Source organism: Aquarana catesbeiana, linkage group LG09 (assembly GCF_042186555.1).
Source record: "Aquarana catesbeiana isolate 2022-GZ linkage group LG09, ASM4218655v1, whole genome shotgun sequence".
NCBI lineage: Eukaryota > Metazoa > Chordata > Amphibia > Anura > Ranidae > Aquarana > Aquarana catesbeiana.
In genome coordinates this window covers 320,709,092-320,733,876 of record NC_133332.1, presented here as the reverse complement: position 1 = coordinate 320,733,876, position 24,785 = coordinate 320,709,092, and the positions used below count along the sequence as shown (strand labels likewise).

The window sequence follows — 24,785 nt, the reverse complement described above, 5'->3', positions numbered from 1 at the left end:
CCAAGAATTTTCTCCAAGCCCTTCAAGATTCCTGGCCAAGAATTTTCTCCAAGCCCTTTAAGATTCCCGGCCAAGAATCTTGAAGGGCTTGGAGAAAATTCTTGGCCGGGAATCTTGAAGGGCTTGGAGAAAATTCTTGGCCGGCAATCTTGAAGGGTTTGGAGAAAATTCTTGGCCGGGAATCTTGAAGGGCTTGGAGAAAATTCTTGGCCAGGAATCTTGAAGGGCTTGGAGAAAATTCTTGGCCGAGAATCTTGAAGGGCTTGAAGAAAATTCTTGGCCGGGAATCTTGAAGCGCTTGGAGAAAATTCTTGGCCGAGAATCTTGAAGGGCTTGAAGAAAATTCTTGGCCGGGAATCTTGAAGGGCTTGGAGAAAATTTTGGCCGGGAATCTTGAAGGGCTTGGAGAAAATTCTTGGCCGGGAATCTTGAAGGGCTCGGAGAAAATTCTTGGCCGGGAATCTTGAAGGACTTGGTTGGTCGAATTTTGAAATCAATGGTGGCGACTTCTTTTCTTTCCAGCTCATGCGCATTTCTTTTTTTTTCCAATTATATATTTTTGTTTTTCTTTTACAAAAAAATTTTCAACATGTCCGATCACTCCAAATTTCGATTGGCCGCATGAAAACCGGCCCACTAATGGTGCGAAATTCAAAACAAACAAAAAAAAATCTTAGTTACATTTTTCCCGGAATTCGAACCCCGTGTATGGCTGGTTTTAGACGTACAAATACCTTCTACTTTATAAGGCCTGACTGCCCCGTCTTGGGTTTGGTTCTCAGAATCCTGGGTGCGGTCACATAACACCGTTCTGCAATACTCTCTATTTACTGGGAGATCTGCAAACAACCAAAGCAACTAATCAACCATTATTACCGTCCACCACCGATATACGGACAATGAATGCACGGATCTCATGGGAAGAGAAAAACGTATATTTGCAATGCATTAGCAAACAATCACCCCCCCCCCCCCCCCCCCCTCCAGCCCCCCCCCCCCCAAATGTCCAAAGGACTGTATTTAAACAGACGGTCATTGTTTAAAATAATCAGGTGTGAATGCATTCTAGTAGAGGACTTCAAGAGTGGATGACTAGTCCCCCTATGATAACTGCCCTTATAGACGGAATTATAACCCTTCCTTATCTCTGATGTTACACAATGTACAGTAAATATGCATAGTCAGCATTCTTTGACTAAAATGAGGACAATATATATTTTACAGGGGTATAAAAAAAAAAGAAAAAACATGTCACTTGCCCCCCCCCAGCAAACAACCTTGACCACTTGACCCAGGCCTTTTCTGTAACGTTTTGTTTACAAGTTTAAATTAGTATTTTTTGCTAGAAAATTACTTAAAACACCCAAAAACAACATATACCGGTATATATATATATATATATATATATATATATATATATATATATATATATATATATATATCTCACATTTATATATATATATATATATATATATATATATATATATATATATATATATTTTTTTTTTTTTTAGCAGATACCCTAGAGGAGGGGGTAGGCAACCCTCGGCCTCCCAGCTGTTTTTTTTTAAACTACAAGTCCCACGAGACATTGCAAGACCCTGACCATCACAGGCATGACTCCTAGAGGCAGAGAGGCATGATGGGATTTGTAGTTTCACCACAGTTGGAGGGGCCGAGGTTGCCTACCCCTGCGCCTAGACAATAAAATGGCAATTGTTGCAATGTTTAAATGTGATGAAGTAGCGCTATTAATAAAACAAATCAATATAGTGCTAAATAGGCAAAAATATAAATATCAAGGACTCTCACAAGCACTCCTCGTAAAAAAAAGACAAAAAAATATGTGTTCAATAATAATTGTTGCAATATTTTACATCGCACTGTATTTGCGCAGCGGTATTTTAAAAATGCAAAAAAAAACACTTTCATGGATAAAAAAAAACAAAAAACACTGAAGTTACCCCAATTTTTTTTTTTTGTATAATGTGAAAGATGATATTACACCGAGTAGATAGATACCTAACATGCCATGCTTTAAAATTGCTGTGTCCATTGACTCGGCCCTGCCCCTACCCCTCTGATCATGTGTCACAGGATTTGATTGATAGCAGCGGGAGCCAATGGCTGGATCGGATCAGCTCGGGTAAGAAAAAGGGGAGGGGCCTCACTAAGGCTTTAGAACCACTTTAAGATGGCACACACCTGCCAAATGGAGCCAAACGTCAGTACCCCCAAGTTGTCCATAGGTGATGCTCTAGAGCAGGGATATGCAATTAGCAGACCTCCAGCTGTTGCAAAACTCATGCCTCTGCCTCTGGGTGTCATTCTTGTGGCTGTCAGAGTCTTGCTATGCCTTGTGGGAATTGTAGTTCTGCAACAGCTGGAGGTCTGCTAATTGCATATCCCTGATCTAGAGCCTTTACTTGTCATTTGGAGTTGATCGTGAATGATGGCCCTAGAATTGCTCTTACTGCGCTGTACACGGCATACATTTGGGAAGGGGGGGGGGGGTTGACAGTGATTGGGCGACTTTAAAGCTCCCAGAATCCCTTGCAACACAAAGCCGACAGTCAGCTTAAACAGCAGTAAACACGGAATGTTGGGTGGATGAATGACATAACGCGCCTAATGGTGACAAGATTGATAGCTACACCTGAGTGTTCAAACATTTCTTTAGACTGAAGGTCGCAATAAAAGATTTTCAGCCAAAAGATACCAGCAACATTTTCTTAGATCTCAAAGTTAACCTTTCCAAAGTTCACAGTTATCACACCACGTGTTAGCTTAAAGGAACCCTTCCCTTTGACTGCACATACAGAATCTGCTGCCAAATGTCAACTATTCAGCATGTAAACAACTTACACGTGACAACATCAGCAAGTAAAAACTCCCCCCCCCCCTCCCCCAGACCCAGTTATCCCCCCCTCCTGGACAGCGCCATCTTACTTCTCAGGGAATATAGAAAAGAAGGAGCCTGGCTAGCAACCATTTTAAATACACCTCTGCTGTTCCCGGGACAGTCACATGACCATGACCTGTGCATTGGTCAGTTTCCAGGGGGAGGCATTTAGGGGTAGAGAGGGGGGGCTTAGTTGTTGACTTTTGACAAAAAAAGTCAACATTTGCATATCATATCATTAACAGAAGGCATCATTTTTTTAAACATTATGAAGGTATGACTATGTTTACACAGTATTGAAAACATTTGTGGATGCCTGAGCTGGGTTCAGGTGTCTCCAGTGAAGGGTCCTGGTAACCCTCCATCATACAAAAACATTGCAGACAATTGTGCTCTTCCACCCTTGTGGTCACAGTTTGGTGAAGACCCTTTTCTGTTCCAGCATGACTGTGCCCCCCCCACCCCCACCCCCTGTGTACAGAGCCAGCTCCATAAAGTCATGGTGTGACCAGTTTGGTGTGGAGGAACTTGAGTGTCCTGCACAGAGCCCTGACCTCATCCGTACTGAACACCTTTGGGGTGAATTGGAATGCTGATGGTGAGCCAGGTCTTCTCATCCAACATCAGCACCTGTCCTTAAAAATGGGCACAAATTCCCACAGACACCCTTCAAAATCTTGTTGAAAGTCTCCCCAAAAGACATAGCCTGACCAGTTTGGTGTGGAGAAACACAAGTGTCCTGCACAGAGCCTTGGCCTTGACCCTACTGATCACCTTTGTGATGAACTGGAATGTCAATGTTGAGCCAGGCCCTTCTCATCCAACACCTGTCCTTACAAATGGGCACCAATTCCCACAGATACCCTCCAAAATCTAGTTGAAAGTCTTCCCATAAAGACATGGTGTGACCAGTTTGGTGTGTAGGAACCCGAGTGTCCTGTACTGAGCTCTGACCTCATACCTCCAGAACACCTTTAGGATAAACTGGAATGCCAAAAGTGAGCCAGGTCTTCTCACCTAACATCCAACACCAGTACCCCACCTCACAAATGGGCACAAATTCCCACAGACACCCTCCAAAATCTTGTTGAAAGTCGCCCCAGAAGAGTGGAGCCAGCTCCATAAAGACATGGTGTGACCAGTTTGGTGTGTAGGAACCCGAGTGTCCTGTACTGAGCCCTGACCTCATACCTCCAGAACACCTTTAGGATAAACTGGAATGCCAAAGGTGAGCCAGGTCTTCTCACCCAACATCAGTGCCCAACCTCACAAATGGGCACACATTCCCACAGACACCCCCTAACATCTTGTGGAAAGTCTTCCTAGAAGAGTGGAGGATGTCATAGTCACTTAGGGGGCAACTCCATATTAATGGCCATGGGGGGATGGGAGGCAACGCCATAAAGACATGGCCTGACCAGTTTGGTGTGGAAAAACACAAGTGTCCTGCACAGAGCCCTGGCCTCGACCCTACTGATTACCTTTGTGATGAATTGGAATGCCGATGGTGAGCTCTTCGTCTCATCCAACATCAGTACATGACCTCACAAATGGCCACAAATTCCCGCAGACACCCTCCAAAATCTTGTGGGAAGTCTTCCCAGAAGAGTGAAAAATGTTACAGTCACAAAGGGGGTTAACTCCATCTTACTAGCCATGGTTTTGGAATTGGATGTCCAACAATCTCCGAACCCTGACCTCAACCCTACTGAACACCTTTTGGGATGAATTGGAATTCCGATGGTGAGCTCTTAGACTCATCCAACATCAGTACCTGACCTCACAAAAAGGCGCACAGGAGCAGCTCCATATCAATGGCCATGGTTTTGGAATGGGATGTCCAACAAGTTCATATAGATTTAATGGACAGGAGTTCAAAAACATTGGCCACATAGAGTATCTTCTTACCTTTTGATCCAGCCAGTAACAGTGATCTAGGGGTAGCAATGCTATAACATGGATAAGAAATTATCCACAGCATTGACACCTATTCCTCCTGAGCCCTGGTTCTAAACTACGACACCCCGTCTTTTACTCAAGTGGTAGCAGGAACAGCCCCCAACAACAGCAAAAAGAGATTGAAGTTTTTAAACTTTTGAAAGTATAGGGAATGTTTTGAACCCTTGTCAGCCTCAAAGGGGTCAGCTCTGTATTATAAACCATGGTTCTGGAAGGGGATGTCCAACAAGCTCATCAAGGCCTGATGTTCAGTTGTCCACAACCTTCTGGACGTTTAGTGTACATGCTTGGGGAGTCAGCCAACACAGTGCAATGCAGAGGATAGCACACAACATCTGAGTTGTCCAGCGAACATTTATATTTGTCGCATTTACTATACTAAGACTTTAATGAGAGGCTAGAGCACAAGAAGTCAACATTATTTTCTTAGACGTCAACAAGTTTCGCCAAAAGATAACAGCTTGGTGAAGAGAAATTCCAGGACCCAAAACCAGCAGGAGGTTCATGATCTTACCTTCAGGTCGATACTGTGCTACAATAGTCACTGTCTGTCCAGCTCGTTTCAAAGCTGCTGCGGCTTGTTCATGTGTTGCACTGCGTAGATTTACTCCATTGACCTACAACAGGTGATAAAGTCCAACATTACACAATGAAGGAACACTTTTATAGCTGTAATGTCCATAAACACATAAGGAAAATGACATATTTATGGGAGGGTTATAAAATCTGTATCTAGGAGGTTTAGAAACTACTCATACTACTACTATTACTAGGGGGGTTAACATGCTTTGGGGTAAACTTCAATACATAGTTGTTCTATTCAATATAAAAAGAGTCCCATGAAAGGCATTGGGTATGTCCTCTGATCAAAAGAGTATTTAGGCTCCAGCCTTTGAAGTGGCTGGCGCTGTGTCTTATCACCAGCCTACTCCCTGTTGCACGAGTTATAATACCTACCTGTGGCATTGCCTGACTGTTGCTGACCTCGATTGACCCTGACTACTCTTCTGCCTGCCAAGACCCCTGTCTGGACCTGTTTACTTTTTTCCTGCTAAGGCCACTGCCTGGTATGGACTACTCTTCTACCTGCCCACTGCCAAAACCTCAGGCTAGACCCAAATACTCTTCTGCCTGCCGAAATTCAAGACCCCTGCCTGGGCCTGATTACTCTTCTGCCTGCCACCTGCCAAGACCCTTGTCTGGTTCTGACTACTCTTCTACCTGCCACCTGCCAAGACCCTTGACTGGTTCTGACTACTCTACCTGCCAAGACCCCTGTTTAGTCCTGACTACTCTTCTGCCTATCACCTGCTGGGACCCCTGCTTGGTCCTGACTACTCTTCTGCCTGCCACCTGCCAAGAAGACCCTTGTCTGGTCCTGACTACTCTTCTAGCTGCCACCTGCCAAGACCCCTGTCTAGTCCTGACTACTCTTCTGCCTGTCACCTGCCGGGACCCCTGCTTGGTCCTGACTACTCTTCTACCTGCCACCTGCCAAGACCCTTGTCTGGTTCTGACTACTCTTCTACCTGCCACCTGCCAAGACCCCTGTCTAGTCCTGACTACTCTTCTGCCTGTCACCTGCCGGGACCCCTGCTTGGTCCTGACTACTCTTCTACCTGCCACCTGCCAAGACCCTTGTCTGGTTCTGACTACTCTTCTACCTGCCACCTGCCAAGACCCTTGACTGGTTCTGACTACTCTACCTGCCAAGACCCCTGTTTAGTCCTGACTACTCTTCTGCCTATCACCTGCTGGGACCCCTGCTTGGTCCTGACTACTCTTCTGCCTGCCACCTGCCAAGAAGACCCTTGTCTGGTCCTGACTACTCTTCTAGCTGCCACCTGCCAAGACCCCTGTCTAGTCCTGACTACTCTTCTGCCTGTCACCTGCCGGGACCCCTGCTTGGTCCTGACTACTCTTCTACCTGCCACCTGCCAAGACCCTTATCTGGTTCTGACTACTCTTCTACCTGCCACCTGCCAAGACCCCTGTCTAGTCCTGACTAATCTTCTGCCTGTCACCTGCCGGGACCCCTGCTTGGTCCTGACTACTCTTCTGCCTGCCACCTGCCAAGACCCCTGTCTAGTCCTGACTATTATTCTGCCTGCCACCTGCGGCGACCCCTGCCTGGTCCTGACTACTCTTCTGTCTGTCACCTGCCAGGACCCCTGCCTGGTCCTGACTACTCTTCTAAAAGCCACCTGCCAAGACCACAGGCTAGACCCGAACAACTGTTCTGCTGCCACCTTTCAAGACCCCTGCCTGGGCCTGACTACTCTTCTACCTGCCAAGGTCCCCTGGCTAGACCCAAGCACTGTTCTGCCTCCTGCCTTTCAGGACCCCTGCCTGGGCCTGACTACTCTTCTGCCTGCCACCTGTCAAGACCACAGGCTAGACCCGAACACTGTTCTGCCTGCCGCCTTTCAAGACCCCTGCCTGAACCCGAATACTCTTCTGCCTATTGTCTTCTATAGCAGTCTTCACACCATAGTTATCTCTGTTCCTGCTCTCCCTTGCTGAGGCTTTCCTGAGGGCCACAATCTGGTGACAGCTGCAGCAAAGCAGATCAGGACCATTAGGGTTTTCGTCCCACCCCCATCTACAGGATCTTTGGTGAAGACCAGCTGTCAATTAGACCCTATGCCTTGGGTAAGACCATGTCACCTGCCAGGGGGCCCCAATAACACCCTTGTGATCTCCATGGTGATCACCGGATGATCATCAGAATACCCTCAAAAGATGAGGATTCTGGAAATCCAAATTCGTAATAAACAGTAATCGACCAAAGTCCAGTAAAGTTTTAAATGAAATAATTGATCTGGACCCTTGAAACCCTTGCTTTAGGGTTCAGACACTCCCCCTTTCATCACAGCTACAATGCAAGTAGAAAAGTATGGAAAGCATACACAACATGAGAAGATACATGCTGCGCATTCATATTATACAATCTCTCATTTAAAAAATCCAATTACATTTTTTTTATTTTAAATTAGATTTTGTTGTTTTGTTTTTTTTTTTTACCATTAGTTATTCACTTAAAACCTTTATGAACATCGGTGTGGCCCCGTTACCACTTTCTACAAATTAGGTTTCTATTGCCGCCTGTGTCCCTGTTAGAGAGATTCACTCTTTCCATTTGTCCCGGTGACCCTTGTCAATGGGTCTGAAAGTGAAGGGAGAATCCAAAATTTGTGAACAGCAATAGAGGGGAAATCTTCCAATGAGGACACCTGTTCCAGTGGTAACTATCTAAGAAGGGATTTCTCTCACATTGGAGAGACATCCTCTCACTTCCTGTTGTGTAGACAGGACAGGAAGTAAAAGGACCCCCCCCCCCCCCCCATGGGACACAGATGGCAAAATAACCTGATGGGGTTTTCACCCTTCCCTGCTCTATTCAAAATGTAAAAACTGGCTTTAGATTTACTTTAATTTACGGTTAATGCACCAGCAACTCTAAAACTGAGGGTCAACATGGTGAAAATCCTACTCACAGACAGAATGCGGTCTCCGCGGCGTAACTCTCCACTGAGGTCTGCCGGTCCTCCAGCCAGAATAAAAGATACAAAGATTCCTTCTCCGTCTTCCCCACCGACAATGTTAAAGCCAAGTCCTGTAGATCCTTTGTGTAAAATGATCTTCCTCGGTTCCCTGGGGACACGACGAAAAGACATGTCTAGCTCTTAGAGGCAGGTAGATATATATATATAAAAAAAAAAACCCCACACACAATGACAACAGAGGATATAAATGAACAGTGAAAAGAGAACATTAAAAAAAGGTGTAAAAGCAAACAGGATCTGTCTGTGTCAGCTGGAGAATAGAATCCTGAAAAAAAAAATGACATCAGCAGAAAGGATGAACTCTGTTCAGCAGCAACGGCGGGAATTCGATGGAATATGGTTACAGCGTAGCCGGTCTGACTGGTACTATCCAATGAAATCACCTTTTAATGAAACCCTGTGAATAGTTTCAGGGCAGGAACCACTGCTGATTGCAACACAATGTGAACTCATATCATAAGAATCTGCTCTCCAAAGATCTGCTTCTCTCACATTCACAGCACAAGAGGTTCAGTTCCCTCTTCGTTGTTACTCGTATCTGGGATGTTCCTTAACCTGCCGATCACCTGCAACTTTCTGACTTTGGCTATGCTGCCTCTGAGCATGTCCTGTTCTCCAGAACAATTTGCACTTTTCTCATTAGGAAGATAAAAATGTAGTCACGATCTTTTATTGTCTAACTGAATATATTTTGAGGTGTGAACTTTCCTTCATGAGGTTTGGTTTCATGATAAGTGCATTCTTGAAGAAGCTTGCACCGCAAAACATTTTTTAAGTAGTCTGTTCTTTTTTCAGGATAAAACTTTGAAGATCTACACCTTGCTTCCAGGTTAAAGCAGTGGATGTTGAAGAATTTGGTAAGACCCTGAAGAATCGTCCTAAGACATGACCCGTACGGACACTTGTCATTGCCTAACAGGATATATTTTGAGGTGTGAGCTTTCAAAACCAGTTTTCATCTTGTGGCATGGTTGGATGATGAGAGCATGTTTGAAGGCAACTAAGGTTTCCAAAGCTTGCACCTCAAAAAATGTTTTAAGTACACCTTTAATTATTTTAGGATAAGCCTTTGAAGGATCTACACCTTGCTTCCAGGTTAAAGCAGTGGATGTTGAAGAATTTGGTAAGACCCTGAAGAATCGTCCTAAGACATGACCCGTACGGACACTTGTCATTGCCTAACAGGATATATTTTGAGGTGTGAGCTTTCAAAACCAGTTTTCATCTTGTGGCATGGTTAGATGATGAGAGCATGTTTGAAGCCAACTAAGATTTCCAAAGCTTGCACCTCAAAAAATGTTTTAAGTACACCTTTAATTTTTTTAGGATAAGCCTTTGAAGGATCTACACCAGGCTTCCAGGTTCAAATAGTGGATGTAGAAGAATTTGGTAGACCCCAGAAGGATCGTCCAAAAACATGACCCTTACAGACTCTTGTCATTGCCTAACCTAATCTATTTTGAGGTGTGAGCTTTCAAAAACAGTTTCCTTCTTGAGGCATGATTTCATAAGACACAAGAACATACTTGAAGAAGGAAACTAAGATATCGTCCTAAGACATGACCCGTACGGACACTTGTCAATGCCTAATGGGATATATTTTGAGGTGTGAGCTTTCAAAACCAGTTTTCATCTTGTGGCATGGTTAGATGATGAGAGCATGTTTGAAGCCAACTAAGGTTTCCAAAGCTTGCACCTCAAAAAATGTTTTAAGTACGCCTTTAATTTTTTTAGGATAAGCCTTTGAAGGATCTACACCTTGCTTCCAGGTTCAAGCAGTGGATGTAGAAGAATTTGGTAGACGACTGAAGGATTGTCCAAAAACATGACCCTTACAGACTCTTGTTATTGCCTAACCTAATCTATTTTGAGGTGGGAGCTTTCAAAAACAGTTTCCTTCTTGAGGCATGATTTCATAAGACACAAGAATATGCTTGAAGAAGGAAACTAAGGGGTTTCCAAAGCTTGCACCTCAAAACATTTTTTAATTATTCAGTTACATTTTCAGAATAAGCCCTCGAAGATCTACCCCTTACTTCGAGGTTTGAGCAGTGGATGTAGAAGAATTTGGTAGACCTCAGAAAGACTGGCGTAAAACAAACTGTACAGATTTTTAAAAAAGGTGTCATGTACAGCACACAAAAATAAATTGCTAACCAAAGTGTTTTCCTACATTTTTGCTTTCCTACTGCTAATATGGCCCAGGGCTCCACCACTCTTCTCGTTTTATCCACCCCTTGCTTCCAGGTACAAGCAATGGATGTAGAAGAATTTGGTAGGCCCCTAAAGGATCATCCCAAAACATGGCCTGTACAGACTCTTGTCATTGCCCAACTGAAAATATTTTTTGAGGTGTGAGCTTCCAAAAACTGTTTCCATCTCGAGGCATGGTTTCATAATGAACGCATGCTTAACAAAGGAAACTTTGTGGTTCCCAAAGCTTGCGCCTCAAAAAAAAAAAGTAAGTACTCCGTTGATTTTTCAGGATAAGCCTTTGAAGATCTATACCTTGCTTCTAGATTCAAGTGGTGGATGTAGAAGAATTTGGTAGACCTATGAAGGACTGTCCTAAAACATGAACTGTACAGATTCAAAAATGTGTAATGTACAGTGCTCCAAAAAAACATTTAAAAACATTGCTAATCAAAGTTGTCGACTACATTTTTGCATTCCTACGGCTAACATGGCCCACCGCTCCACAGCTCTTCACATGTTTTATCTACCCCTTACGTCTAGGTTCAAGCAGTGGATGTAGAAGGATTGGGTAGACCCTTTAAAGATTGTGCTAAAACATGAACTGTACAGATTCAAAAAGGTGTCATGTACAGCGCTCAAAAATAAATTGAGTTTGCTAACCAAAGGCATCAAATACATTTTTGCTTTTCTACGGCTAATACGGTCCAACACTTCACCACCAATTTTATCTAACCGTTACTTCTAGGTTCAAGCAGTGGATGTAGAAGAATTTTGTGGACCCTGGAAAGATTGTCCTAAAACATGAACTGTACAGTGCTCAAAAAAAGTGTACAGTGCTCAAAAATAAAGTTTGCTAATCAAAGATATCTTTGTTTTCCTAAGGGTAACATGGTCCAACACTCCACCATTCTTCTCATTTTATCTATCCCTTTTTTACAGGTACTTATATAACAGCCTCAATTTACGCAGCTCTTTACATATACATTGTACATTCAGATCTGCCCTTGAAGAGCTTACCATCTAAGGCCAATACTAGGGCCAATTTGGACAGGAGCCAATTAACCTCCCAGCATGTCTTTGGCATGTTAGAGAAAATCGGAGTACCCGGAGGAAATCCACACAGGCACAGAGAGAACATGCAACTCCTGGCAGGTAGTGTCATGTTTGAGATTTGAACCAATGACCCTAGTGCTGCTAGGTGGAAGCGCTACCCATCCTGCCCTTACTTCCAGGTTGCACTTGCTGCCTTTACTTCTAGGTTTAGGCAGTGAATGTAGAAGAATTGGGTAGACCCCTGAAAGATTGTCCTAAAACATGAACTGTCATGTACAGGGCTTATAAATAGAGTTTGCTAATCAAAGGTATCGCCTACATTTTTGCTTTCCTATGGCTAACACGGTCCATCGCTCCACCGCACTTTTCGTTTTCCTCCTACCTCTTTCGTTTTGTCCTTAGTGCCAGTTGCCACTTTGGATGCCCAATGTTTGGTGCCCTCTGATACGACATAGACGAAGAGACGTTCACCGTGAACATGAAGGCGATTCCCGAGGATTTACGACCTTTTCCTATCAATGTTCCTCTGCTCCCACAAGCCTTTCTCTTGGGACTTTTGCCCCTTGCTTGGACCCTCACGGTTCTCCTTTTCGCTTTGTCCTGCAGTCACGGCTTAAGCTGGCCCCTCTCTTACCTACCTTCAGACCCTCGTTCTATATAGCTCTTCTTCTTATCTGCCTTTGGTTGCTGTCTGAACACTTCTTTGCTTTCCCTTTCTCACTAACACATTCTTTCTCACAAAACATGCAAGGGTGTTGCTAACACCTTCTTTTTTTTTTTTTTGCTTTGTGCCTTGCTGTTTTTAACCTTTTCTTCTTCGTGTTTTAACAATGAGCAAAATCAGCTTAGGGCCTTGTGTAACCCTCACCGCCTTATAAAAATGACAGCAGTGACTTGGACAGGCCCATTAAATTTAAGGTGCCTTGTCAGGGGCCAACTGACATCTCAAGAGCCGCACACTTATTATACCTGAGTTACAAGCTTCTGCTGAATAGTTGGCATTCCGGTCATTCCAAAGGAAGTTGATTGTCATCTAGTTACAGGCTGGGATTGATCATGACACCGACTCACACACGAGGAACCCGGCTCTTCCAAACAAGCTGCTGTTTTATGAAGGGCTGGAATGACAGGTGACTAATTTGTCACTTGCAGCTCCCACAGCACCTCCCTAGGTAATTAAACTCCATGTCATGCGTCCTCCAAGCAGCTTTTGTTTCTTTACTTTAGAGTTCAACTTCATCCAGCAAACCCAACATATTTACTCTCGTCTGTGGCTCCATACCCTTCCCATTGTACGCCTGCTCTCCATGTTCCTCACACACTCTCTGCCTCCCCTCCCGTCCTTACCATGATGAGTCAGACTGCGGATATTTCCCTTTATCTGTGCCCAGGAATCTGAAAGATTTTGCCCATGCTCTTTTCATTTTGCCCATGCTCTTTTAATTACAGGTTATGCAGCTGTTGATTACAACTTCTATATCTGCTGGGCTTCATTTTTATTTAGTTATTATGGTAAGTGTAAACCCTAACTGGATGACATTGTGCATTGTAGATAATTGCACATTTTTAAATTAAATCCCCGTTGCAGATCTTCTGCAGCCCCCTTGGCATCCACTTCCTGGCTATACAGTGAGGGGAGAAAAGTATTTGATCGGCTGCTGATTCAAGAAACGATCGGTCTATAATTTTAATGGTCGGTTTATTTTACCAGCAAAAGACAGAATAGCAACAAAAATATCCAGAAAAACACATTTCAAAAAAGTTATAAATTGATTTGCTTTTTAATGAGTGAAATAAGTATTTGATCGCCGATCAATCAGCAAGATTTCTGTCTCGCGGGTGTCTTCTATACAGGTAACAAGCTGAGATTAGGAGCACTCTCTTAACCACTTCAGCCCCGAGCCTCTTTTTGAGATTTGTTGTTTAAAATTTAAAATCATTTTTTTGCTAGAAAATTACTTAAAACCCCCAAACATTACATGTATTTTTTTTTTTCAGACACCCTAGAGAATAAAATAGAGGTCATTGCAATACTTTATTTGTGCGCAGCAGTCTTACAAGCGCAATTTTATTGGAAAAAATACACCTTTTTCGAATTAAAAAATAAGACAACAGTAAAGTTAGCCCAATCTTTTTCTATATTGTGAAAGATAATGTTACGCCGAGTAAATTGATACCCACAGGTTCAAAATTACGCCCGCTCATAGAATGGTGGCAAACTTTGGCACTCAAAAATCTCCATAGGCGACGTTTAAAAATTTCTACAGGTTACCAGTTTTGAGTTACAGAGGAGGTCTAGTGCTAGAATTATCGCTCTCACTCTAACGACCGCGGTGATACTTCACATGTGTGGTTTGGACACTGTTTTCATATGCGGGCGCTACTCACGTATGCGTTCCCTTCTTTTTTATTTTTACACTGTCCTTTAAATGAAAAAAAAAACCGGGTCACTCTTATTCCTATTACAAGGAATGTAAACATCCCTTATAAAAAAGCATGACAGGACCTCTTAAATGTGAGATCGGGGGTCAAAAAGACATCAGATCTCACAATTACATAAAAATGCAATAAAAATAAATATATTTAAATGTCATTTAAAGAAAAAAAATCCACTTTAAGAGCATTGGGCGGAAGAGATGTTTGACGTCGCTTCCGCCCTCCAATGCTATGGAGCCGAGAGGGGGCCATTATTCCCTCACTTGGCATCCAGGCAGTGAGGGACGGCGGCTCCGATAAGCGGCGGAGACGACCAGAGCGCGGCGGGAGAGGGGGGTGGCCCTCTTCCGCCACTAATAGAAGTGATCTCGTGGCAAATCCGCCTCAGTGACCACTTTTATCCTAAAGAGAAACGCACGCTGTTCCTGAAAATACTGGGGTTATGGCAGCTAGCTGCTGCCAAAACAACGGTATTTAGCATCAAAGTACCGACGTACAGGTACGGCGATTTACGTGACGTGGTTAAAGGGAGTGCTCCTAATCTCAGCTTGTTACCTGTATAAAAGACACCTGTCCACAGAAGAAATCAATCAATCAGATTCCAATCTCTCCACCATGGCCAAGACCAAAGAGCTGTCCAAGAATGTCAGGGACAAGATTGTAGACATACACAAGGCTGGAATGGGCTACAAGACCATCGCCAAGCAGCTTGGTGAGATTATTCGCAAATGGAAGAAACACAATAACTGTCACTCTCCCTCGGTCTGGGGCTCCATACAAGATCTCACCTCATGGAGTTTCAATGATCATGAGAACGGTGAGGAATCAGCCCAAAACTACATGGGAGAATGTTGTCAATGATCTCAGCTGGGACCATAGTCACCAAGAAAACAATCGGTAACACACTACACCGTGAAGGACTGAAATCCTGCAGCACCAGCAAGGTCCCCCTGCTCAGGAAATCACATGTACAGGCCCATCTGAAGTTTGCTAATGAACATCTGAATTATTCAGAGGAGAACTGGGTGAAAGTGTTGTGGTCAGATGAGACCAAAATCGAGCTTTTGGCATTAACTCAACTCGCCTCGTGTTTGGAGGAGGAATGCTGCCTATGACCCCAAGAACACCATCCCCCACCGTCATACGTGGAGGTGGAAACATTATGCTTTGGGGGTGTTTTTCTGCTAAGGGGACAAGACAACTTCACCTCATCAAAGGGACGATGGGCGAGGTATGTACCGTCATATCTTGGGTGAGAACCTCCTTCCCTCAGCCAGGGCATTGAAATTGGGTCATTGATGGGTCTTCCAGCATGACAATGACCCAAAACACATGGCCAAGGCAACAAAGGAGTAGCTCAATAAGAAGAACATTAAGGTCCTGGAGTGGCCTAGCCAGTCTCCAGACCTTAACTCCCTAGAAAATATGTGGAGGGAGCCGAAGGTTCGAGTTACCAAATGTCAGCCTCAAAACCTTAAAGACTTGGAGAGGATCTGCAAAGAGGACAAAATCCCTCCTGAGATGTGTGCAAACCTGGTGGCCAACTCCAAGAAATGTCTGACCTCTGTGATTGCCAACAAGGGTTTTGCCACCAACTACTAAGTCATGTTTTGGGAAGGATTCAAATACTTATTTCACTCATTAAAATGCAAATCAATTTATAACTTTTTTGAAATGCGCTTTTCTGGATATTTTTGTTGTTATTTTTGTTGTTATTCTGTCTCTCGCTGTTATAATAAACCGACCATTAAAAATATAGACTGATCGTTTCTTTGTCAGTGGGCAAACGTACAAAATCAGCAGCCGATCAAATACTTTTTCCCCTCACCGTATGCATTTGTACCTCCCACTCTTGCCTGGACGGGTTCCTCCTGTCATGGCCAATGACGTCATAGGCGCTTGTCTCTGAAAGATTCTGGATGAACCCTCTGCACACTGCTATATACCCTTTCTAGCAAACTTTGCAAAAAAAAAAAAAAAACAGGGATTTTTAGTTCACATATATTGCAATACATGTTTAAGCTGGCCAACTGCGTCAAAGTAATCCCTCAATGGCCAGTCCCTACTCTGCTCTGCAAAATGCAAATGCTGCAGTAGATACAATGCCAATATGGGGCAGATAGACACATTGTAGGAGAGCTACAAGGTTTAGGTCTGGCCACTGACCTGCAATGCAATAGAAGTAAGATATACCTGTGCTCAAATCCCAAAAGATTTTAAACGTCCTGTATATAATCCATCAGGTGCTAAAGGGGTGTGACCATATGTCTCTCAACTATGCCGCATCTATTTAAAGGACCTATGAGCAATGCTTCTGCCTGCTTCTGGGCCCCTTTCCTGTGCACTTGTCTTCAGCCTGCTTCTTCATTGCATGGACTTACTGTGTTCCAACTTTGGCTGCCTGTTTGGATCTACTTGTCTGCCACCTGCCCTGACCCTGGCCCATATTCTAATTAACATTCGTCTCCTAAGTGTTTGTGGTCAACAGGCCCTCACCCTGGTCGGGTCTGCTTTTCATCCAGAACATTCCTATGCTGGGGTTCGAGGTCCTGCTGCTTGATCCAGTTCACTGTTCATCCAGCACAGTACTGTGCCAGGGGTCCTGCATTTGATGCACTGCATACTCCTGTTCCATGTTTCAGGCTGCTCTAGCATGCTTCGCAGTCCTAAATCCCTCTCGGCAACACCATTTCTGTCCCTGCTCTTGCTTGCTTTCCAGCAAAGGCTGCATGGAATTTCCCAGGTTGGATTTCCTGATGGTGACCACAGTGGACCATCTCTGCGTAATGTGCACTGAAATGCTCACTTGTAGTCCCCACTGGAAGCCCATGTGACAGGGCGACAATGCAGAAGCACAGTCCCTGAGAGATATAGAAGCTGGTGGTTTAAATCTCCAACACCAACCAACCTTGAACAAAATCGTCACATAATTCTAAAGCTAAGGCCACAATGTTTGAAAAGACCCTACAAACTATCTTGCATCAATAGACCTTGTAATACTGTATATACAGTAGAGTCACGTGTTTTCAATACTTGTATAGTATAGAACCTATACACACTGCAAAACTGTAGGTGATACACATTATGGCAAAAAGTATGTGAACCCCCTCCAAATGACGAATGAGTTCAGGTGTCTACAGTAAAGGGTCCTGTAAGATCCCCCTTTATACAAAGACATTGTAGGCAGTTATGCTCCGCCAACCATGTGGTAACAGTTTATGGAAGACTCTTTTCTGTTCCAGCATAACTGTGCCCCCTCTGTGTACAAAGCCAGCTCCATAAAGACATGGTGTGGCCAGTTTAGTGTGGAGGAACTCGAGTGTCCTGCACAGAGCCCTGACATCATCCCTACTTTTGGAAAGCCTTTGGTATAAGGTCTTCTCAATCAACATCAGTACCTGCCCTTAACCCTACGGAACACCTTTGGAATGAGTTCTTCTCATCCCAAAAGTGTTCAGTAGGTTTAAGGAACTTGAGTGTCTTGCAGAGAGCCCTGATCTCATCCCTACTGAACACCTTTGTGATGAACTGGAACGCCAATGGTGAGCCAGGTCTTCTCATCCAACATCAGAACCTGACCTCACAAATGGGTACAAATTCCCACAGACACCCTCCAAAATCCTGTGTACAGTCTTCCCAGAAGAGTGGAGGGTGTTATAGCCACAAAGAAGGCAACTCCATTTTAATGGCCAAGGTGGGGGTGGGAGAAAATTCCATGTTAATGGCTCTGATTTTGAAATAGGATATCCAAGCTCATATAGGCTTGATGGTCAGGTGTCTACAGACGTTTGGCCATTTATTGTATATAATAGCTCTGGTATATTGCATGAATACCACTAACACAATAATTAGTGGGATCTGAGCTAGAAGATGATAATTATTGTTTTTTCCTTAGTAAGTCGGATATTACATTCCCAGCAATAACCTTACTCTGTATCTCGGAGTTTGTAAAACAGGTTTAACCAGAACTGGTCATATTATCCGTATAGCTTATTAAATCTCCTAACAAAGCTATCCTTCTTGTTCACTGAGCCATTCTAATTGTACCCACAGCTACGGCCATACACTATAGTTTTCTCTTTACATTTTAAAATGAACAAAAATCTGTATCAGGAAAACAAAGATACCATGAATGCCATCATGTGACCAGGTTACTTTGGATACGTACACCGTGTCCCTGTGTACAAAGCCAGATCCATAGAGATATGGTGTGACCAGTTTGGTGTGGAGGAACTCCAGTGTCCTGCACAGAGCCCTGACCTCAACCCTACTGATCACCTTTGGGATGAATTGGAACATCAATTGTGAGCCAGGTCTTTTTGTGCCAAATGTGAGGCTCAACATTCAAGCCAGGTCTTCTTATCCAACATCAGAATCTGACTTTACAAATGGGCACATATTCCCACAGACACCCTCCAAAATCTTGTGGAAAGTCTTCCCAAAAGAGTGGAGCCAGCTCCATAAAGACATGATGTGACCAGTTTGGTGTGGAGGAACAAAAGTGTCCTGCACAGAGCCCTGACCTCAACCTTATGGGATGAATTGGAACATCAATTGCGAGCCAGGTCTTTTGGTGCCCAATGTGAGGCTCAACATTCAAGCCAGGTCTTCTTATCCAACATCAGTATCTGACTTTACAAATGGGCACATATTCCCAGAGACACCCTCCAAAATCTTGTGGAAAGCCTTCCCGGAAGAGTGGAGCCAGCTCCATAAAGACATGATGTGACCAGTTTGGTGTGGAGGAACTCGAGTGTCCTGCACAGTGCCCTGACCTCAACCCTACTGATCACCTTCAAGATGAATTGGAGCATCAATGGAGCATCAATGTTGAGTCAGGTCTCCTCATCCAACATCAGTACCTGACCTAACAAATGAGCACAAATTCCCACAGACACCCCCAAAATCTTGTGGAAAGTCTTCCCAGAAGAGTGAAGAATGTTATGGAAACAAAGAAGGTCAACTCCATATTAATGGCCATGGGGGGATGGAAGGCAACTATATAAAGACATGGTTTGACCAGTTTGGTGTGGAGGAACTCAAGTGTCCTGCACAGAGCCCTGACCTCAACCCTACTGATCATCTTCGACATCAGTACCTGACCTTACAAATGGGTACAAATTCCCACAGACACCCTCCAAAATCTTGTGGAAAGTCGTCCCAGAAGAGTGAAGCCGGCTCCATAAAGACATGGTGTGACCAGTTGGTGTGGAGGAACTCGAGTGTCCTGTAGAGCAGTGTTCATCAACCCTGCCCTCAGGGCCCACTAACAGGCCAGGTTTTATGTATTACCTTGGGGAGATGCAGACTAGAATACTGCAATCACTGAGCAGCAAATTATATCACCTGTGATGTATTTCAGTTATCTTGCAAACCTGGCCTGTTAGTGGGCCCTGGGGACAGGGTTGATGACCACTGCTGTACAGAGTCCTGACCTTATCCCTACTGAACACCTTACAGCCCTGGCTCCAAACTACAAAGTAAAGTAGACATACCGCCTTTTATGCAAGTGGTAGCAGGAACAGCCCCAACAACAGCAGAAAGAAGTGCTGGGGATTGAAGTTTTTTTTAAACTTTGGGATGTGTAAGGAAGGGTTAGTCAAGTTTTATTGCTGTCTGTGTCTCCATTAGGGAGTTTCACTCTATTTATTTGTCATGGTGAACATAGCCACAGAAAGTGTTGGGAAATCTAACATGTTACAATTGTCCCCGGAACAGGAAGTGAAAGGAAATCTTCCAATGGGAACACATGTTCAGGTAACACCTGTCTTGGAGGGGATTTCCCCCATACTGGAGAGGTTTGTTATCACTTCCTGTTGTGTCTCTGGGGCTGGAAATGAAGGGAAATCTTCCCAATGCAACACAGACAGCAAAAAGAAAATGGCGAAAGTTGCACTTTATTGACTTGAAATTCACGATTCATGCACATGGACGTAAAATTACTACTTTTTTATGCCTAGTGTAATTTCCCGACACTTTCCTGCACTCAAGAAGCCACATGTTCCACCCAAGTAAATGGCTGTACATGGCCAGACTCTTGTAAACACTATGCACATCTGACGTATTTTCCAGATGTTTCACATTAAACAAGTATCTGCATGAGTACGGCCACATAAAGCTATCCACTTGGATGGCGGTTTGTACGTGGCTTCCTGGGCTCATAAATGAAGAAATTACAATAGCTATATTAAATGCCTGCAAAATCTCCACGTTCATGAACCATTGAAAAATGTCAAGTTAGGCCTTCAGTGCAGGTGTCCCCTCTGTACGCCCACTGATATGAGGAAGTATGTGAACCTACAGGAAGGAGAGTAATCAAGGTGGACATCACTGGCATGGTGGTGTCCTCCAATCTGCCAGCTAGCAGGGGCCCATGGTACAGATTTTGCAGACTTGTAGGCTTTGAAAAGTGTTATACCAAGGGCGTGGATTGCTGTACAAGACTATTGGTAGATAAAATGTTTCCGATATACATTTTTGCTGTTTGGCTGGAATTACTCTTTAAAGAAAAATATGCTCTAGGGAAAATAACTTTCTGTATTCCAACAATAGCAAAAGATATATAATACTGTTTTCTTTTTTTTGGACATCCTGCTTATCCTCGAAGTGGGCTGGCCATGTCTTTGCAATACTATAACATTAGAACAGAAGATTTTCCTGCTTCTCAAAGAAGAGTTAGGGACTCATTCCTCCTGCTAGTGATTTAAAGATCTATATAGGGGAATCAGAACCTCCTTCCTCCTGCTGGTGACCCCTTTAGTGATATAAAGGTCTATATAGAGGAATCAGGACCTCCTTCCTCCTGCTGGTGATCCCTCTAGTGATATAAAGATCTATATAGAGGAATCAGGACCTCCTTCGTCCTGCTGGTGATCCCTCTAGTGATATAAAGATCTATATAGAAGAATCAGGACCTCCTTCCTCCTGCTGGTGATCCCTCTAATCATTTAAAGATCTATATAGAGGAATCAGGACCTCCTTCCTCCTGCCGGTGATCCCTCTAGTAATATAAAGATCTATATAGAGGGATCAGGACCTCCTTCCTCCTGCTGGTGATCCCTCTAGTGATATAAAGATCTATATAGAGGAATCAGGACCTCCTTCCTCCTGCTGGTGACCCCTCTAGTGATATAAAGATCTATATAGAGGAATCAGGACCTCCTTCCTCCTGCTGATGATCCCTCTAATCATTTAAAGATCTATATAGAGGAATCAGGACCTCCTTCGTCGTGCTGGTGACCCATCTAGTGATATAAATACCTATATAGAGGAATCAGGACCTCCTTCGTCGTGCTGGTGACCCATCTAGTGATATAAATATCTATATAGAGGAATCAGGACCTCCTACCTCCTGCTGGTGATCCCTCTAGTCATTTAAAGATCTATATAGAGGAATCAGGACCTCCTTCCTCCTGCTGGTGATCCCTCTAGTGATATAAAGATCTATATAGAGGAATCAGGGCCTCCTTCCTCCTGCTGGTGACCCCTCTAGTGATTTAAAGATCTATATAGAGGTATCAGGACCTCCTTCCTCCCGCTGGTGATCCCTCTAGTGATATAAAGATCTATATAGAGGAATCAGGACCTCCTTCCTCCTGCTGGTGACCCCTCTAGTGATATAAAGGTCTATATAGAGAAATCAGGACCTCCTTCCTCCTGCCGGTGATCCCTCTAGTGATATAAAGATCTATATAGAGGAATAAGGACCTCCTTCCTCCTGCTGGCGATCCCTCTAGTGATTTAAAGATCTATATAGAGGAATCAGGACCTCCTTCCTCCTGCCGGTGATCCCACTAGTGATATAAAGTTCTATATAGAGGAATCAGGACCTCCTTCCTCAAGCTGGTGATCCCTCTAGTGATATAAAGATCTATATAGAGGAATCAGGACCTCCTTCCTCCTGCTGGTGACCCCTCTAGTGATATAAAGATCTATATAGAGGAATCAGGACCTCCTTCCTCCTGCTGGTGATCCCTCTAGTGATATAAAGATCTATATAGAGGAATCAGGACCTCCTTCCTCCTGATGGTGACCCCTCTAGTGATATAAAGATCTATATAGGGGAATCAGGACCTCCTTCCTCCTGCTGGTGATCCCTCTAGTCATTTAAAGATCTATATAGAGGAATCAGGACCTCCTTCCTCCTGCTGGTGATCCCTCTAGTGATATAAAGATCTATGTTGAGGAATCAGGACCACCTTCCTCTCGCTGGTGACCACTGCCCTGACCTCAGACCTACTGAACACCTTTGGAATGTATTGAAATGAGCCAGGTCTTCTCAACAAACATCTCTATAAAGACATGGTTTGACCAGTTTGGTGTGGGGGAACTCAAGTGTCCTGTAAAGAGCCCTGACCTCATCACCACTGAAAACCTTAGGGATAAACTGGAATGCCAACTGTGAGCCAGGTCTTCTCATCAAACATCAGTACCTGACCTCACAAATGGGCACAAATCCCATCAGACACCCCAAAATTCTTGTGGGAGGTCTTGCCAGAAGAATGGAAGATGTTATAGCCACAAAGGGGGACCAACTCCATATTGTTGACCATAGGTTTGCAATGAAATGTCTCACAAGCTTATATAGGTGCAATGGTCAGGTTTCCATGGATTTTGGCCATATAGTGTATCACTTCTGCCATTTACTTCCCATAATTACTGTTTTCAATAGTTATGCTACATCCCCAATCTGCCCAGACTACACTCTCAGTGTATACCGCCACACCCAGGTAAGGCTTGGTCAGAAGCTTCAAGTCAGCAGAAAATATCATTGGTATTTGTGTGCGGTTTGTCTCTGTTTATGTGTGTGTGTGTGTGTGTGTGGGGGGGGAATAAATTAAAGGCAATGTTGTTTTCTTACACATTCACATACAGATATGGTCATCCCGTGCACATACTTCTCGTCTAATCATTTTCCTAGTTTCATTGTCACTTGAAGCTTCACATTTTATTAGCTCAAAGTCCACAGTCTGCTCACCATTTACAGACATACATTCTTTAGTTCAATGTTATTTTTAATCTGAATTATATGTGATGATCAGAACACAATAGTCTAAGTTGGTGAAGTAAAAGTAGAAAAATATATACATAAAACTATTTTTCAGAAATAAAAAACTGATAATTGGCATGTGTGTATGTATTCACCCCCTTTGTTATGAAGCCCATAAAAAGCTCTGGTGCAACCAATTACCTTCAGAAGTCACATAATTAGTGAAATGATGTCCACCTGTGTGCAATCTAAGTGTCACATGATCTGTCATTACATAGACACACCTTTGTGAAAGGCCCCAGAGGCTGCAACACCTAAGCAAGAGGCACCACTAACCAAACACTGCCATGAAGACCAAGGAACTCTCCAAACAAGTAAGGGACAATGTTGTTGAGAAGTACAAGTCAGGGTTAGGTTATAAAAAAATATCCAAATCTTTGATGATCCCTAGGAGCACCATCAAATCTATCATAACCAAATGGAAAGAACATGGCACAACAGCAAACCTGCCAAGAAACGGCCGCACACCAAAACTCACGGAGCGGGCAAGGAGGGCATTAATCAGAGAGGAGCACAGAGACCTAAGGTAACCCTGGAGGAGCTGCAGAGTTCCACAGCAGAGACTGGAGTATCTGTACATAGGACCACAATAAGCCGTACACTCCATAGAGTTGGGCTTTATGGCAGAGTGGCCAGAAGAAAGCCATTACTTTCAGCAAAAAACAAAATGGCATGTTTTGAGTTTGTGAAAAGGCATGTGGGAGACTCCCAAAATGTATGGAGGAAGGTGCTCTGGTCTGATGAGACTAAAATTCAACTTTTTGGCCATCAAAGAAAACGCTATGTCTGGCGCAAACCCAACATATCACATCACCCAAAGAACACCATCCCCACTGTGAAACATGGTGGTGGCAGCATTATGCCGCGGGGATGTTTTTCAGCAGTCGGGACTGGGAAACCGGTCAGAGTTGAGGGAAAGATGGATGGTGCTAAATACAGGGATATTCTTGAGCAAAACCTGCAGCAACTCTGTGTGTGATTTGAGGCTAGGACGGAGGTTCACCTTCCAGCAGGACAATGACCCCAAACACACTGCTAAAGCAAACACTTGAGTGGTTTAAGGGGAAACATGGAAATGTGTTGGAATGGCCTAGTCAAAGCCCAGACCTCAATCCAATAGAAAATCTGTGGTCAGACTTAAAGATTGCTGTTCACATGTGCAAACCATCCAACTTGAAGGAGCTGGGGCAGTTTTGCAAGGAGGAGTGGGCAAAAATCCCAGTGGTAAGATGTGGCAAGCTCATAGAGACTTATCCAGAGCTGTGATAGGTGGCTCTACAAAGTATTGACTTTAGGGGGGTGAAAAGTTATGCACATTGACTTTTTCTGTTATTTTGTCCTATTTGTTGTTTGCTTCACAATAATAATATTTTTTTTAAAAATCTTCGAAGTTGTGGGCGTGTTCTGTAAATGAAATTATGCAAATCCTCAAACAATCCATGTTAATTCCAGGTTGTGAAGCAACAAAACACAAAAAATACCAAGGGAGGTGAATACTTTTGCAAGGCACTATATTTGTGATTCCAGGACTTGCACAGAGCTCATCCTGTACAAAAGACGAAACTCTGCTGCCTCTATGTGTCTAACATCACAAGAATATCTCCGATTCTATGAGGGATATGTG

At 43.8% G+C, this 24,785-nt stretch overlaps 1 protein-coding gene across 3 annotated transcripts in view; it reads right to left on the bottom strand.

The window, feature by feature from the left end:
* The window catches only part of LOC141108829 (disks large homolog 3-like), a 150,458-nt gene that overhangs the window by 48,131 nt on the left and 77,542 nt on the right, over nucleotides 1–24,785 (bottom strand). For all 3 annotated transcript variants that reach the window (XM_073600786.1, XM_073600788.1, XM_073600785.1), the window contains exons 9-11: nucleotides 8,359–8,515; nucleotides 5,376–5,478; nucleotides 735–839 (exon numbers count right to left, since the gene is read on the bottom strand). In XM_073600786.1, the coding sequence (XP_073456887.1) occupies nucleotides 735–839; nucleotides 5,376–5,478; nucleotides 8,359–8,515 (365 nt within the window). The remainder of the gene's footprint in view (nucleotides 1–734; nucleotides 840–5,375; nucleotides 5,479–8,358; nucleotides 8,516–24,785) is intronic.